This window comes from Scyliorhinus canicula, chromosome 7 (assembly GCF_902713615.1).
Source record: "Scyliorhinus canicula chromosome 7, sScyCan1.1, whole genome shotgun sequence".
Taxonomy (NCBI): Eukaryota; Metazoa; Chordata; class Chondrichthyes; order Carcharhiniformes; family Scyliorhinidae; genus Scyliorhinus; species Scyliorhinus canicula.
The window spans coordinates 66,178,217-66,195,095 of NC_052152.1; the positions used below are offsets into that span (position 1 = coordinate 66,178,217).

Below are 16,879 nucleotides of genomic sequence, written 5' to 3' on the forward strand. Positions count from 1 at the left end.
TCTCTACATCGCTGACATCAACCTTACTCATCCTATTTCTTTCCTCTAACTCTGCGCGGAGCGTCCGAACGACCTCCTCTGTGCCTCGCAATTGTGCCAAACAGGACACGATTGCCATCGGCTTACGAGCTTTCCCTAAACTCTTTTTGTGAATCTCACTCAGGTTCTCCCACCAAGTATGTCCTATACTCCCGGGACCTGTTTCCTCATTTGAACAGAATCTGCTCCAAAGGGGCCATTTCTTCCCTTTGAGGTACTTTCTGATCTCGACTTCCCAAATGGGACACTGTCCTACTCTGCTGGTCGCTGCGACCACAAACTCTTGAGGGTTCATGAGGCGTTCCATAGCCTGCATGGCCATCTTTCCTATCTGTGCTCTCTTTAAATTTAGAACGAGGGATACTAAGGCGGTGCTATAGACACGGGTACGGCTTTCGCTATTTTCCGGAATATAAACTCCCGACAGTTTTTCGCAACAAAAATCTATCAGTTTTACCATATAACCCTTTTAGTTACGCATGCAAAAACACACTTCCGAATTATCAGGATTGATCAGAACTGCTTGAACACTTGTGATTGTTTCTGTTCCCAATTGGATTTCTAATTTCAAATTGCTGGGTTCTCTCGGAGTGGGGGTGCCACCTCTAGTCGAGTCCCGGCGGAGTCGCCACTAAATGTTGCTCGTTCTGGTGAGTGCGCTTTACACTCAATTGGCTCTGTTTTATTACTAGCTCTAGAGTCGCCAGGTATCCTTATGATACCACCACGAGGTTCAAGTTCAAGTTCAGATCAATGACTCAATACACCAATTAGTAAGTTCAAATCAAAACACGTTTATTAATACACAGTTAATCGCTACTCATGCGTACAATACTAAAAGACTAGGCTATTCCTACCACTAACAGGCCAATATTTATCAGGATAAGGGAACCCGCTGGGTCAGGGAACAATGGCCTCTTGCCCGACCCTGAGTCTGCAGGCTTCCAGCTGGTATGGACTTAGGGGTCAGGAGCATCTATCTCGTAGCGTGGGTTGACTGGACACTTACTTGATGGTGCAGCAGTTGGCCAGGCCTCTCCTTCTTACGGTCAAGTTCTTCGAGAGCCGCTAAGATGTTCTGCTGGGAGGGCCGGCTAAGAGAGCGAACTGACCTTGGGGCTCTATCTTATAGTCCTCAGGGGCTTCGCGCCCTTTTGGGCGCACCCCGAGCTTACTTCCAATCGATTGGATCCCATACCAATTGATTGGTTTGAATTCCCCAATACTGGGACTGTTTCCCGATCGCTGGACGGTCCTTGGGTGCCCGGTTGCTTCTTTTGTCTTGTACTCCTGCTGCCGCCGAGGAGTCTAGCTTTACTTCGATCACCTTTGATTGTTACTATTATGCCCGGGAATCGCTCATTAATATGCATACACAGGAAAAGTCTGCAAACTGCTTGTTTCTCTGGGATTGTCCAATTTTCCCTGCGTTTCTTGTGTTTCTCCATTTTAACTTGGGAAGTGGCCAACTCAGGTGGCTACGCAATCTCCCCCCCCCCACTACCATCCATCATCGTCAACATTCTCCCAAATTGTCACCCCACTCCCCAGCACCCCCCCTTGTCAGTGCCAATTTGGAAGTACCAACCTGGCACTGCCAAGGTGCAAGAGCCATGCACCTAACCACCCAGCTATACTGGCCTCTGCACCCCTGGTGTGGACATTGCAACTGTTGGACAGCAGGAGTGACTCTCATTAGCGTGCCAATACACCGGCGAAGGGGAACATTGGATGCTCCTGAAAAAACAGCATTCATGCATTTATGCACATTTCAATATTTCAATTCATTCTAATTGATGGTAATCAGGTTCTCGCTGGGCATGAACCTGATTACATCGCTGGCGGGGGATGGGGAAGATCTCATTCTGAGATCTCCCCAGTGAAAATTCCATTTTGGCCCTCTCTCAATTTAGCAGCCATAACGAGATTTGTGTCTGCCGTGATCAGGCCAGGAAGATCGCGGTCCATGTCATATTGATATCACAATACTTTCGCTCTCTGGCAAACAATGAATTCTATTTCATTTTTTTTCATGTGGTCTTGCAAAAGCAAACAATAAAGTAAATAGATCCACATTTATTCTCTCATTCACACTGGTAAGTTAACACACAGTTCGCAGGGGCAGTGTGATATCCTTACTTTGGGCGCGATTTAATGGCCGCATCCTGCCAGAATTGGGATTGGGTGTGGTTGGTAGATCCCGGGAGAGGCCTCTTTTGGGATCCCCAATGGTAGTTACATGTCATGAGATTCATGCACATGTGAGGTGGGGTTTGGGGTTCCGAAGACCCCCTTACAGGTGAGTTTGGGTTTTGGAAGGGTCCGGGGACCACTTCGGGAGGTTGAGAAATGGTGCTGAGTGTGGCCTTTCAATAACGGGATCGTTCCCGGCGCAAAACCCGCACAGAATGGACTCTGATTTCTTTTAGTAAATCGCACCCTTCATTTCTGAGGTTTAAATTTGGAAAAGGACATCAATAATGACATTGTCCTTTCCTGTGAGATGGGTATTGTTTTGGTGACTTGGTTCCATTCAAAACTTGTCTTTATTGAGGAAAGATTATTTATGTGTCTTGATTTTGATTTTCCTTTGGTGTCAAACATAAATAGTAATATTGATGTCAGAACTCACTGCCTCTTCAAATCCTGATTTTGTATCCATTAAAGGGTTTAGCTGTTTGCATGATGGTTAGCACCCAGGTTGTTAACATGGGTCAAGCTGATCTTGGCAACCTGCAGGGGCAGTGCATCTCACTGTGGAAATGGAAATGCTTTTAACTGTAGGGCTAAGCTGTTCTGGTCAAGCTTAAATCTTCCCTGCCCACCTTTGTGACCTGTGAACATATAGAACATAGAACATAGAACAGTACAGCACAGAACAGGCCCTTCGGCCCTCGATGTTGTGCCGAGCAATGATCACCCCCTACTAAAGCCTAACATATCCACCCTATACCAGTACACCCCCCCCCCCCCCCCCCCCAATTAACCTTACTTTAACAGTAAGGGCAATTTAGCATGGCCAATCCACCTAACCCGCACATCTTTGGATTGTGGGAGGAAACCGGAGCACCCGGAGGAAACCCACGCACACACAGGGAGGACGTGCAGACTCCGCACAGACAGTGACCCAGCCGGGAATTGAACCTGGGACCCTGGAGCTGTGAAGCATTTATGCTAACCACCATGCTACCATGCTGCCCTAAATATCTGCTTGAACCCAGGCATTTTTTCCAATCTGAACGCCAGGAGATTATTGGGTTTTAATTTGATTGTCGTGGGGGTGACAGCTTGGCATCAGTACAACTGGGGGGGGTGGTGGCCCAGTTACTGTTGCAAGGCTTTATTAGTTGGTGCTGCGATGCGCAGTTAATCTTCTCCCGAACCTGGGCCGACTTTCCCAGACCCAGATGATGGGAATCTTGCCACATCCACATCATGGACTGCTACAGTGGTGCAGCCTGGTTTGTCTGTTCTGGTAATTTTGAATGAATTAAGCAGCCCTGTCAGGTGAATATGGAGTCCATTTCCACGGGAGTTTCTGCGTTTGTTAACCAGATTGGCGGTGTTCAATGTGGGCTTCATGGGCTAGATTCGCCGCCGGCAGGATGCTCCATTTTTCCGGTAGCCCGGGGTTTCCCAACATTGTGAGGCTGCCCCACAATGGAAAACCCCATTGACCAGCCAGTGAAACGGAGCAACTCGCTGGCGTGCTGAAACAGAAATGTGGGGTGGTGGGGCAGAGAATCCCCAGCCCCATGTCTCTCGAAATAGCAACTCATGCAGCTGCTCCAAAATAGGTCAGCTACATGAGCTGACAGTAACAGAACTAGATAGAACCAGTCCTCAGAAACATTTGCGCTAAAATTGCTCTGAGGAGGTTAAGAGGTTCATTTGAAATTTTGTTATCCAACATTTTAATAACCATGTTAACCCATTTATGATAATAGAGTAGATAAAAGAAGCTGTGCGGTTTCACTGCACCAGTGTTTCAGTTTGTGTTTTATTTGTGAAGTGCAGGAATATACAGAGAATGAAGTGGTACTGAGTCTTTAGTCAACAGCAAACATTTTCCATTTGGTGGGCAAAAAAATTAAATGTTATAACTTTATATTTTCACAGAAAGGAAGGGTGAAGCAGATCCTCGATAATCTTTCTAATGATGCCACTTGCCAAAATGCTACAAATGACGAAGGCATACGTTGACAGGAAATTCTGCAGTCTCTTGTTACTGTCTGATGGAACAATCTGAACAAGCTTCTCAGTAATTGTGCTTGTAATCTTCCTGAGCTGGTAGTTTACCTCATTGTTTAACCTAAATTGAGGAATATACTGAAAACCACTGAAATGTCAAAATCATTTTTTGAATTTGAAATATTGCAAAGCGATAATTAAAAATAACTTAATTTCATGACTGGATAATCTGATGGATTCACAGTATCTGCATTTTGCCCAATTCAGAATATTTCATATTTAATATAACACGTCCTGTTTTGTGCATGCCACCTCTATATCACACTACCACAGTGTATAATAGTTAGCTTTTCACGCCTACTGCTGGAACCAGAGTATGACAGTTTTATTTCTTTTTTAAATATAAATTTAAAGTACCCAGTTCATTTTTTTTCCAATTAATGGGCAATTTAGCATGGCCAATCCACCTTGAGTGGCTGCAGCTGCTCTCTGTCTCTGTTGCTGACTTGCCTGCAGGAAGGAGAGAGAGAGAAACAACAAAAACAGGAAGGTGGCTGCAAAAACAAGGTGGGAGTAAAGCCCCTTTGTACTGTTTGTTTGCTGGTCCCCTCCCAGGCTGAGGTCCCAGCCCTGCCCAGTTCTCCCAACTGTCAGGCCTTCCTCAATCCATCTGGTGAGCTTGTTCCAGGACGGGGACATTGAGTGGTTGCTGGGCCCCTCCCGGACTGAAGATCCCTTACACCAGCAGGGAGGAGATCGGTTCCATTGGGTGGTCATTCCAGGGTGGAGCACTGGCTGTATTTTGCTGAGCCCTACTTGGGCTAAAGACTTCTTTAAACCAGTGTCAGTTACTTCAGTGTGGTGACCCAGGGTGGGAACATGGACTGTGTTTTTATTTTTGCTGGGCCCCCTCCTGGGCAGAAAATCCCCAATCCTCCCACCCTCCAGCTTTACCCGGAGTCTCAGGAGTTTATCTCCTTGGGCACCATTCCATCTACGGTGCCCCACCCTCCTGTGTTGCTGACCTCCTCCAACAGTGCTCCTTCTTCTCTTCCCTTCCTGCTTTGCTCCCCTGTGTACCTTCCAAGGGGGAGAGTACATCATTCCATTTCACCTTTCCCTTGACAACCCCCTTCCCACTATCTATTTCATCAATTAAATTCCAACGCGACAAAGCCCTCATTGGGGTGGCCGTGGCACTTGCCCTGATGGCCACTCCACCTACGTCGGTGGCAGGGCCAATCAGAGCTGCCTATGCAGGGGTGGTAGCCTCCTTGGCCTCCACTGTTCCTGCAGCCCCACCAACTTTCCGGTAGCTGACCCAAAAGCTGGGCGAAAAGTGCTACGCTCACCCCACCGTTACCATGGAGGCTGCGCTCGCGCAATGGCCGGGGTCGTTGGCTCTATAGCCATTGTGGCCTCTCTCGAATGTATGGGAAAGTCGTGTTCTTCCTGAGGGCTGAGAGGGCGGTTCACCTCGTCCTTGAACAGGGGCTCGTGGTGGGTGGGACCTACGTGGCTGTGGACCCTCCAATGTCCCTCCTTACCTCCCTACCAAGCTCCTTCTCTCCCACCTCCAACTACTGGGAGAGGTTCGTTCTGAGGTAGCGCCACTCCCTCTCGGCCTGAAGGTTGCCCCCCCTCCAGGCACATCTACTCCTTCCAGCGCAAGGCTTTCATCCGCTTGGACCGGGAGGATGTATTAGAGGGGGGATTCGAGTTCTCCCATCTAGGGGATCAGATGTAGGAGCAAAACACTTCTTAAAACTGTGCCAATTGTGAGCATAATTTGTATGCCGATCAATGATTGCGTCTGAAGCAAATACCCTTGAAAAGTGTCCGGATCCTATTGGCTGTGGACAATTGATTAGCCCATGACTACTCGTGGGGAATATGGGATCCTCCAATGGGGGGAGAGGGGGGTGGGGATCGGGGAAGGGCAATCCTTAACCTTTCAGATGTATGAATAGAACTGGACAGTTTGGTACTGGCCACAGAGAGGGAACCAGTAGTGAACTACTGGTGCTGTGTAAATATTGTAAATAAAAGTACTTTGTGTTTGACTCTACAAACTGGTACTGGACTCTCCATGACCCTCACAAAGCTTGCGACAAGGATGGAGTATTTGCACCGTCCCATGTCACCCGGTTTCCAACGGATTGGCAGTGCAAATTTAAACGGGGCATCAAGAAACAGTCTTTATGGTCAGTGGACACTAGACTGGCTCAGTTTTTGCTTTGTTATAGGACCACTCTGCATGCAGTGACTGGGGTAGTTCCTGCAGAGCTCCTAATGGGCCGGAGACGTCATACCTACCTCAGCATGATTTCTCTGGACATTTGTGTAAAGGTACGTCGCAATCAGGAATAGCAGGAGCATTGCCATTCTCGACTCGGCCTGTTTGACAGTTTGCGCTCGGAAACCTGGTGTTTGTTCGCAATTTTGCACTCAGTGGGTCTCCGGTGTTATCCTTCAACAAATGGGACAAATCTCTTACCAGGTGCAAGCTCAGGGCCATGTTCAGTGTAAGTATCTGGACCACGTTAGGTCCAGAAGACTGCCTCTTCAGCAGATTCCTTGACCTGGAAATCGCTTCTCCAGGCTACAGATCCAGTTGGAACTGTCGATCGATGAGTCGAGCGCCATACATGGACACACTCGTCTCCATCAAGGACGGTCACCTCAGCACTTTGCTTTACCGCAAGCCCACGGATAACCTCACAATGCTCCACTTCTCCAGCTTCCACCCTAAACACATTAAAGAGGCCATCCCCTGTGAACAAGCCCTCCATATAGACAGGATCTGCTCAGATGAGGAGGAGCGTAACAGACATCTACAGACACTGAAAGATGCCCTCACATGAACGGGATATGGCGCTCGACTCATCGATCGACAGTTCCAACACACCACGGCAAAACACCGCACCGACCTCCTCAGAAGACAAACACGGGACACAACCGACAGAGTACCCTTCGTCGTCCAGTACTTTCCCGGAGCGGAGAAACTACGACATCTTCTTCACAGCCTTCAACACATCATCGATGAAGGTGAACATCTTGCCAAGGTCATCCCCACACCCCCACTACTTGCCTTCAAACAACTGCGCAACCTCAAACAAACCATTGTTTGCAGCAAACTACCCAGCCTTCAGAACAGTGACCACGACACCGCAGAACCCTGCCATGGCAATCTCTGCAAGATGTGCCATTACACTAGAGAACACCACCCACCAGGTACGCGGTACATATTCGTGCGACTCGGCCAATGTTGTCTACCTCATATGCTGCAGGAAAGGATGTCCCGAAGCGTGGTACATTGGCGAGACCATGCAGACACTGCGACAACGAATGAACGGACATTGCGTGACAATCACCAGGCAGGAATGTTCCCTTCCAGTCATTCCTCACTATCTGGCCTGGGCTTGCGAAATCCTACCAACTGTCCTGGCTTGAGACAATTCACACCTCTTTAACCCAGGGTTACCCCTATCTCTTGATGTGTAAAGACTTAATTACCTGCTAATGCTCGCATTCTAAGCATTGTCTGGCATCTATGAATGTTTCTGGAACATACCTCTTCATTCACCTGAGGAAGGAGCAGTGCTCCGAAAGCTCGTGTTTGAAACAAACCTGTTGGACTTTAACCTGGTGTTGTAAGACTTCTTACTGTGCTCAACCCAGTCCAACGCCGGCATCTCCCCATCATAATAAGAATATCAGCATCAAATACAGGCATAACATTGGAACATAATATTTAGGAGCAGGAGTAGGCCATTCGGCCCTTCAAGCATGCTCTAGAATTCAATAAAATCATGACTGAACTGGTTGTGGTCTCAAGTCCACCTATCTGGCCGTACCCCACACCCACGCCCACCTAATAACACTTGACTCCCTTGTCTATCAAAAACTTGTCTAACTCTGACTTGTATAAATTCAATGACCCAGCCTCCACTGCTTTCTGGAGAAGAGAATTCCACATTCTAAGAACCCTCTGAGAGAAAACAAATTATCCTTGCCTCAGTCTTAAACGTGGACCTCTTATTCTTAAACTTTGTCCTGCTAGTTCTAGTCACCCCCACAAATGGAAACATCCTCCTGATGTCTAACCCACCAAGTACTCTCAGACCTTGCATGTTTCACCTCTCACCCTTCTAAACACCAATGGATATAGACCAATCCGGTTCAACCTTTCCTCATAAGATAAGTCCTTTATCCCAATAATGAGTTGAGTTAACCTTCTCTGAACTGCTACTAATGCAATTATATCCTTTTTCAAAAAGGAGAGCAAAACTATACACTGCATACATAGAATTATAGAATTTACAGTGCATAAGGAGGTCATTTGGCCCATCGAATCTGCGCCAGTCCTTGGGAAGAGCACCCTACTTAAGCCTACGTCTCCACCCTATTCACGTAAGCCGACCTAACCTTTTGGACACTAAGGGATAATTTTGCATGGCCAATCCACCTAACCTGCACATGTTTGGACTGTGGGAGGAAAACGGTGCACCCGGAGGAAACCCACACAGACAGGGGGCGAAAGTACAAACTCCACACAGTCACCCGGGGCCGGAATCGAACCTGATTCCTTGGAGCTGTGAGGCAGCAGTTCTGACCACCATGCCGCCAAGGGTTGAGGCGCGATCAAACGGCCTCATCACATCTGACTCAGTGATGTGACAAGGCCGTTAAATCTCACGAGGGGCTTCTCACAATCTGGATCTTGCCTTCGGTGGACATTATTGAAAGCCTTCTAAAATTGCATTGCACCACATCCACTGGTTCCTCCTTACTTATTTTGCTAGTTACATCCTCAAAAAATTCCAACAGGTTTGTCAAACATGATTCCCCTTTCCCTTATCCATGTTGACACTGCCCAATCCTACCATTATTTTCTCAATGTCCAGTTATCATATCTTTTATAATAGATTCTACCATTTTCCCTACTACTGATGTCAAGCTAACAGGTCTGTATTTCCCCATTTTCTCCCTTTTTCCAAGATGGGGCATCTAGTACAGCAAGATTCTGGCATGCTGCTGGATGGTGTGGGGGAGGGGCTGGTATGTGCGGTGGGGGATCAAGGAGTGGAGCTGTCTGACTTGAACAAGGCTCTGGCCAATTGGGTGGCATCTGTCTTTTCTGAGGTCTAAAGTAGACAACTGTACCAGACAGAGGGGAGATCAGGCTTGGTGGAGGGCAGATCCATCGTCAGGTAAGGTTAAGATTTCTGAAAGAAAGTTACATGCTAGTGAGGGCAGTTCAGTGATGGAGGGATGCTTCAGGATCACACCAGGCATGTCGAGGACCACTGACACTGGTTTCAGGGTGATGATGGGAGGTTTAAGGATGATTGATGGGAGGGATAGAGCACCGTTGGGATGTTGGGAGGGTCAAGGCCAATAGGGAGAACCTCGATGGTGACATTGAGAAGCTGGAGGATGGCTGGTAGTTGCGGTGTAACACTGGACGTGTCCGTGGAGATCACTGTGAATGCAAATTGAGCTCACAGGAGACGGGTCTTTGTTGGGGCAGGGCAATTTGGGTTCGGAGGTTCCTGTTTGCCCATGTTTCTTGTTACCTCCTCAAAGAACTGATGTACACGTGTATCAAATAAAACACATATAATGTAAATACCATGCCACCTTTGTTCCCTCATCAGTTCTTAAATGCTCTCTTACGCCTATTATGCTTTGATGTGGCCCCAACATCAACAACTGTGGTGGATACAGGTTGCTGAGTCAATATGCTCCATTGTCTGCAATAATGTTTGTGATGGTTTTCGTGGACTGAAACCTTGAGGGCTCCATCCTACTGGCAGTCTCCTGCATGGTGCAGGGGCACCATCCTCAGCCCCACCACTGGATGCACTGGGGCAGAGGGGATGGTGACTGGCCACTGAGTTCACTGAGGGGAAACCTCAGGGGTCGCTGTCACACACCTCTCCTCCAACATAGTATACTTACTATCTGGAGGAAGCCATGTGCTCACATGCCTAAGTATATCTCATAGATTAGATATTCTCCTCCATTGTCCATGCAAGGCTGCCCAGTGTCTCTGGCAGCTTAAGTGTTCCGCTACCAGTATATGAATCTCCAGCAGGCTTCTTGTGGCCAAGACCAAAAGAATATCATCAACCTGAGGCTCAGCATGGCCCTGATCCCCAAAGTTCCTCCAACGTTGATGGACAAAGTCTCCATAGGTTGCTTGCACATTTTGGGGCAGCACGGTAGCATCGGGGGCAGCATGGCAGCTTAGAGGTTAGCACCGTTGCTTCACAGCTCCAGGGTCCCAGGTTCGATTCCGGGCTGGGTTTGCACGTTAAACCCGTGCCTGTGTGGGTTTCCTCCGGGTGCTCCGGTTTCTTCCCACAGTCCAAAGATGTGCGGGTTAGGTGGATTGGCCATGCTCAATTGCCCTTAGTGTCCAAAAAATGTTAAGTGGGTGTTACTGGGTTACGGGGATAGGGTAGATATGTGGGGTTCAGTAGGGTGCTGTGTGTGAGGGCCGGTGCAGGCCCAATGGGCCGAATGGTCTCCTTCTGCACTGTAAATTCTATGATTCTATGATGATGATTCTGTGATGTTCTCAAACAATATGAATCTGCATGCGACTGCTCTGAAAGCTGTATGACTGTCACTGTACTGTTGGAGGATACAGGGGATGGTGCATCCTCTGGATATTGTTGGAAAGCATCCTCAGAGGTGGAAGCCTGACTATCATCTATGGTATGTTGTCGTGGCTCCAGATTGCAAGGATCTGCAGTGGAAAACAGAAAGAAAGACATTAATCTTCAACACAGTCTATCAGCACACCACCATTTCACAAGTCTGATCTTGTGTGCCTATGTCTCAACGGTAGGTTTGAGGCATTTTCACTCTGCTGCCTAGCAAATATTGTCTTGCCCTCAGCAATAACATGCTCACCCTGCTCCCTGATGACCTCCATGGCCTCCTCCTCAGATGGGATCATGTCCTTCAATTCTGGCTCACCTCCACCCGTCTTAGCCCTCCCTCTGTCATTAAAAATGAACCTCTCCTGCAGGACAAAGTAGAAGTTTAGTGGCAAATCAAGGGGAATACATTGCTGCTGATTGTGCATCATGTGATGTGTAGTGATGTCAGCAGAGTATTTATATGGGCTTTGGGCAGATCACCATCTTGATTGTATTGAGCAACATCTCTTAATCTCAATAGTGAATTAATGAAAATCTTAGAGGGGCATTTCTCTCCAAGCCCATTATTGATTTCAGAAAGGTTTTGGTTTCAGCACCATGGTCAGGAAGAAGGTGAAACTATTTTACAGTTCTAGTGTCTTTAAGAAGATTAGCTAGGTATTGTGAATTTGGTACAACACTTGATGACACTCTTCGAGACAGGCTAGTTTGTGGATTCCACAGTGCAGCTATTCATTGGAAGTTGCTTACTGTGTTTTAGTACTAAATGCTGCTGTCAAGTTGCCACCTCTATAGAGTTTGCAGTGAAACAAGTTGCACAGATAGTGGCGGAGCAAAGATCCACAAAATGGAAACCTCAAGGAGCAAGCCTGCAAAGTTGCAACCATGTCACCATTGTACACAGGTTAAACACTCAGCGGGGGAATGCTAGAAGAAATCAAATACATGCAAGAACCGTGGCAAAAAGGGGACTATGAGTTTGATTTGTTATCTCCACCTGATACTTCAGAGAATGTCAAATGACAACAACAAGCGCTAATTGCTGGGAGGGAGGAAACCTCTACAAAGCGAGTATTGAACCAGGAAGAGACAGAATGTTAGCTAGGAGTTACATCACCAACGAGAAATGGGTGCCAGCTGTGAGCCTAGGAGACAGGTCCAATATCATACATCATACAGACGGATGATGGAAGAGTTAGACGACGTCATGCTGATCAGTTATTTGCTTCACAAAGTGAGTTTGCAGTAACTTCTCAAGCGGTTCCACCGTTAGAAGATCTAGAGAGCAATACTTTGGAACAGGGACCAGAGACAATGACGAGTTCAGATTCTGTTTCTGAGGACATTTCAATGCCTGTACAGTGACAGATACTGAAATAACTACTGAAGAAGTACCATCTTCAGAAAGGAATGAGAACACTTCTGAGGTCGCAAGTAACCAAGTTCAAGAATGTCGAATTCTACCAGAAAGGAATAGATGTCCAACACAGAGACTGTCTTATTAAATTGTATATATGTATAGAAATGCTATATCAGTGAATCTGTTGTATAAATGTTAATTGTTGTCATTGCACGAAAGAGGTGAAGAGGGAGTGGTGTTACATATCTGGGAATACATTCTTGTTGGTTATACATAATGTGGTGTGCAGTGACATCAGCGGAGTGTTTGTGTGGCCTTTGCAGATCACCATCTTGATTGTATGTGCAAAATCTCTTTAAAAAAACCTCTCTTCATATTTACAGGAACTCAGAACGTGGGCACCACCGTAAGTTTTTTTTTCTTTGTGGCAACAAAGAAATATAATAGATGCCTAACCTCCTTATCTGCATGCATCCCCCTGGCACATATTGACCCCACATTGAAACTGGTACCCAATCGCTTTCTCATGGAAAACTACCACATGTGCCATGTTGTACTGAGGATGACCACTCACATAGCAGCATTGCTTTATGCCCTCATGAGAGCTCGGTTGATGCTTTGCCACTGTGCCATTTAAATTGGCAGGAGGTCGTTGACCCATTGTGTGCCACTTGCCCCCGACGCGCTGTTGAACCCCACAACTGCTTTGGTCCAATCTCTGTCCAGTCTCTTGGTCATCAGGCAGGAGGGTCTTCTATTGATATCGTCTGGTAAGAGTGCGTCTTGTCATTCCTGGGTAGCCCAGGGGAGAACCCTCAGGGAGGCATCGTTGAACCTTGTGGCTGAGTATTGTCTTGTCTCCAACATTGTGCTCATGAGGGTTAATGATGAAGGTCCCAGGAGAAGCATCCAATGCATGAAGTGGAACTGATGGAGGTTTAAGTCAATAAGGTCGAAAAGGGAATACAGGCTGGGAGTCCATAAAGAATAGCTTTGTTATGCTTGATGGTAATACTGTTTAATTTCACGTGACTCCTAATTCTCCCTGTCTGCACAGCGTGCCTGTTTGTCCAGGTGGCTCTTTTATAGGCCACCTGGATGTTCAGATTAGTCAGCTGATGGCAGGTTTGGGCATTTCCTGCGTGACCCACCATGTGATTACACATTCCCTTTGTGCCACCCGTAAAATTTACATTGTGATTTTGTGTCAGCTCCCAAGACACTAGTGGACCCCCAGGGGGTCAGAGAATCGCCCGTTGCCGGCGTCAATCCCGCCCCCGCTGTGGCCCGAATTCTCTGTCACCCGGAAATCGGCGGGGGTGGGAATCGCGCCGGTCAGCTGCCCCCCCCCCCCCCACCCGCCGGTCGGCAGACCCCTGCGGCAATTCTCCGGCCCGCAATGGGCCGAAGTCCCGCCGCTGACAGGCCTCTCCCGCCGGTGGGAATCAAAACACCTCTGGTGCCGGCGGGATTGGCGGCGCGGGCGGGCTCCGGGATCCTTGGGGGGGGGGGGGGGGGCGCGGGCCAATCTGACCCCGGGGGGTGCCCCCACGGTGGCCTGGCCAGCGATCGGGATCCCACCGATCGGCGGGCGGGCCTGTGCCGTGGGGGCACTCTTTTTCTTCCACCCCACCATGGCCTTCACCATGGCAGCGGCAGAAGAGACCCCCTCCCCTGCGCATGCGTCGGTATGATGTCAGCAGCCGCCGGCGCATGCGCGGACTTCCGCCGGCCAGGCCTTTCATCCCCAGCTGGCGGGGCACCGAAGGCCGTTTGCGCCGGTCGGCGGAGCGGCAACCACTCCTGCGCGGGCCTAGCCCCTCAATGGGAGAATTCCGCACCTTTGGGGAGGCCCGACGCCGGAGTGGTTGAGGCCACGCCAATACGCCGGGACCCCCCGCCCCGCCGGGTAGGGGAGAATCCTGGCCCTGGTTCTACATTTGCGCCCAGAATTAAATTCTGCCCTCTGTCATTGAATTATAGAGTCATACAGCACAGAAAAGGCCCTCTAGCCCATCACATCTGAACCAGTCACAAACAACCAGCTAACTATTCTAATCCCAATTTCCAGAACTTGGATCATTGCCTCAAATGCCCTGGCATCGCAAGTTCACATCTTAAAACTTCTTAAATGTTATGAGGGTCTCCGCCTCTACCACTCTTTCAGGCAGCGAGTTACCCATCACCCTCTGGGTAAAGATGTTTTTCCTCACATCCCCACGAAACCTCCTGCCCCTTAGCTCTGTAGCTTATCCAGTAACAGAGGTACACGCAGAGCAAGAGGTCAGAGCTCCATGACAAATAAATGTATCTAAATATAAGATGAAAATCAGCCAGCCTGACATCCTCCAGAGGCAGGTTTGTAATTTACTTACAATTTCCTGCAGGCCGCAGTACAGAATAGTTTCTGCAGAGTGGAAATGGAGGCCATGCCTCCGACATTTCGCTTGAATGGAGAATCCTCCATTTTGTCCAGTTCTCCGGAATCCCATGCGCACCAGCAACTCTTCCACAGCACATACAGTGAGGGCCAATAGCCACTCCTGTTGCCTCTCTGCTAACTTGGTCTCCAGCCTCCACAACCTGACCACCACCCCCAACTGGATAGCAATCTTGGAAGTGCTCTCTTCATTAGCTGCCTCCAGTAAGAACGTGCTCAGGAGACATATTGCGGCTGTGAACGTATTCTGGACCTGAAAATAGGGCCAATTGCCCAACATTTTCAAAGTCTTGAAGATTCAGCCCAATACCTTCCTGTCACTCTTCAACATTTGTGAAGTGTGTTGCCCTAATGGAAATTGAAATTTAGAAATATTTGAAATTCTTTTATAACAAAGGCTAACCTCCTTTTTAAAAGACAGGAATTTAAATTGACTGAATTATGGTCATTCTACAAAATTACATCTCATGTAATTTTCTTCCCAACTTAATGAGAAACACATTTCCACACCACTTATGTGGTTCTATTGATGTTTTTTGTGAGGAATCCAAACTTACTGAAGTACACAAGTGTTTCTATTTGGCAGAATGCAAATTCCAGTTAATCAGCCAGGCAACCTTTGAAATGCCTGAAGAATATTACCAAGTTATTTCAGAGTTTAAAACAGTTTAAGTGTTTTTTCCAATATAAATGTAATTTAGTTATGGTAATGCATTCATAATGGTGAAGCTGGTCTTTGGCAACAGCATCAAAACTAAAGTGTTTAGAACAGGCGACTGATTTGCTTCACACGACCACCAAGTTTTACTTTTCACTGAAATTCTTTGAACTATCTGGAGAACGAAGATTGATTTTTGAAATGAACAATAAGCGCAAATTAATTTGAATCCAGGATTAATCTGGTTATTCACTGCATTTTCAGATCGGAAATCATCATTTCCTACTAGACTAGCAAGCACAAACACACAGTGGATTACAAGCAACTTAAAACTGTGTTTCCCTGGCTTATTTCTGATGCTATAGCCTCATATGACCTGATGAATACGCCACGATTTCTGTAAACCTAGCTGCAGATATGTACAATCTTCTCTATAGAGCCGGTAATAGAAGCAAAATTGAGCTAGAAAACAGACCACTAAAAGAAGCAATAATAAGAAATGGCTGTGTACTTCTTCTGCAAGTCCTGTCGTGGTTTCTTTGTTGTCTGTTGGTGGTTACTGTCATGCAACATTGGTGAAAAAGATTGGCATGCTGCTGCCAAGACCTAGACACGAAGATTTGCTATCACTATCCAGTTGCTTAATCTACTGTTTTTCCTTAAAATTTGTCTGAAGCATAAAACACAGAAAAAGGGACAGAAATGACAGATTGACCCAGTCTCCGAGACATGGGCGTTGTTACCTCAAGAATTCTTACACCAAAATGGTTATACTGAGGGACTCATTGACCTATTGGACACACTTGTCAAGGAATAGCACTTGCAAGAAGCACTTCCTGGAAAAAGGCAGGTCTTCATGACCTAATTTAATTTAAATAATCAGAAAATCTCACACCATAGGCCTGAGATTTTCCTACCAACTCCTCGCCATGTCTGCCTGATTGCGCAATCAGCCCTGACAGATTTTCCGATGCAATTTAGAAATTCTTCCCACAAGAAAAAACATGGAAACCCCAGAAAAACAGCACAAATGATGTTTACTTCATGTTTGCTTGGGTTTCCGATCTATTTCTGTTAACTTTTGTGGATGAGCAGAAGAAAAGACAATGAAATTCAGACTAATGAGAATAATGATTTCCCAAGTCTTGCCTGAAGCCATTTCAGCAAGCTGCTAAAGCAACTGCCTGTGTGGTTTCCTAATCATGCCACATCTTGTTACATTAAATTTGCAATTGCTTAACTTTAGTTATCTGATTTATTTTACTGCATTATTTACTTCGTTAGAACAACAACTTGCATTTACATAGCACTTTAATGTAATATACCATCCCAAGGTGCTTCACAGGAATATAACCGGATGAAAATTGATTCTAAAGTAAAGACAAAAATGATATGGCCGATTTTAAAGACTGTCCTAAAAGTTGAGGCAGATTTGGAAAGGTGAGGAGGTTTAGGGAGGGAACTTCAGAGTGGCCGAGAGGGCTGAAGGCATGGCCTCGTGTAGTGTGGTGAAAGGG

The 16,879-nt window shown here is 47.1% G+C and overlaps 1 protein-coding gene and 1 long non-coding RNA gene across 6 annotated transcripts in view; both read left to right on the forward strand.

Annotated features, from left to right (window-relative positions):
• The window catches only part of LOC119969043, a 90,806-nt gene extending 86,358 nt beyond the window's left edge, over positions 1-4,448 (forward strand). For all 5 annotated transcript variants that reach the window (XM_038802200.1, XM_038802199.1, XM_038802203.1 and 2 more), the window contains one exon: positions 4,159-4,448. In XM_038802200.1, coding sequence (XP_038658128.1) covers position 4,159 — 1 coding nt within the window. In that variant the 3' untranslated portion in view covers positions 4,160-4,448. The remainder of the gene's footprint in view (positions 1-4,158) is intronic.
• Positions 4,449-4,758: 310 nt separating this feature from the next.
• LOC119968613 lies at positions 4,759-16,599 on the forward strand. The gene is made up of 2 exons (XR_005461153.1): positions 4,759-4,797; positions 15,627-16,599. It is a non-coding gene; the product is annotated as an uncharacterized LOC119968613 (long non-coding RNA).
• The last annotated feature ends 280 nt before the right edge of the window (positions 16,600-16,879 follow it).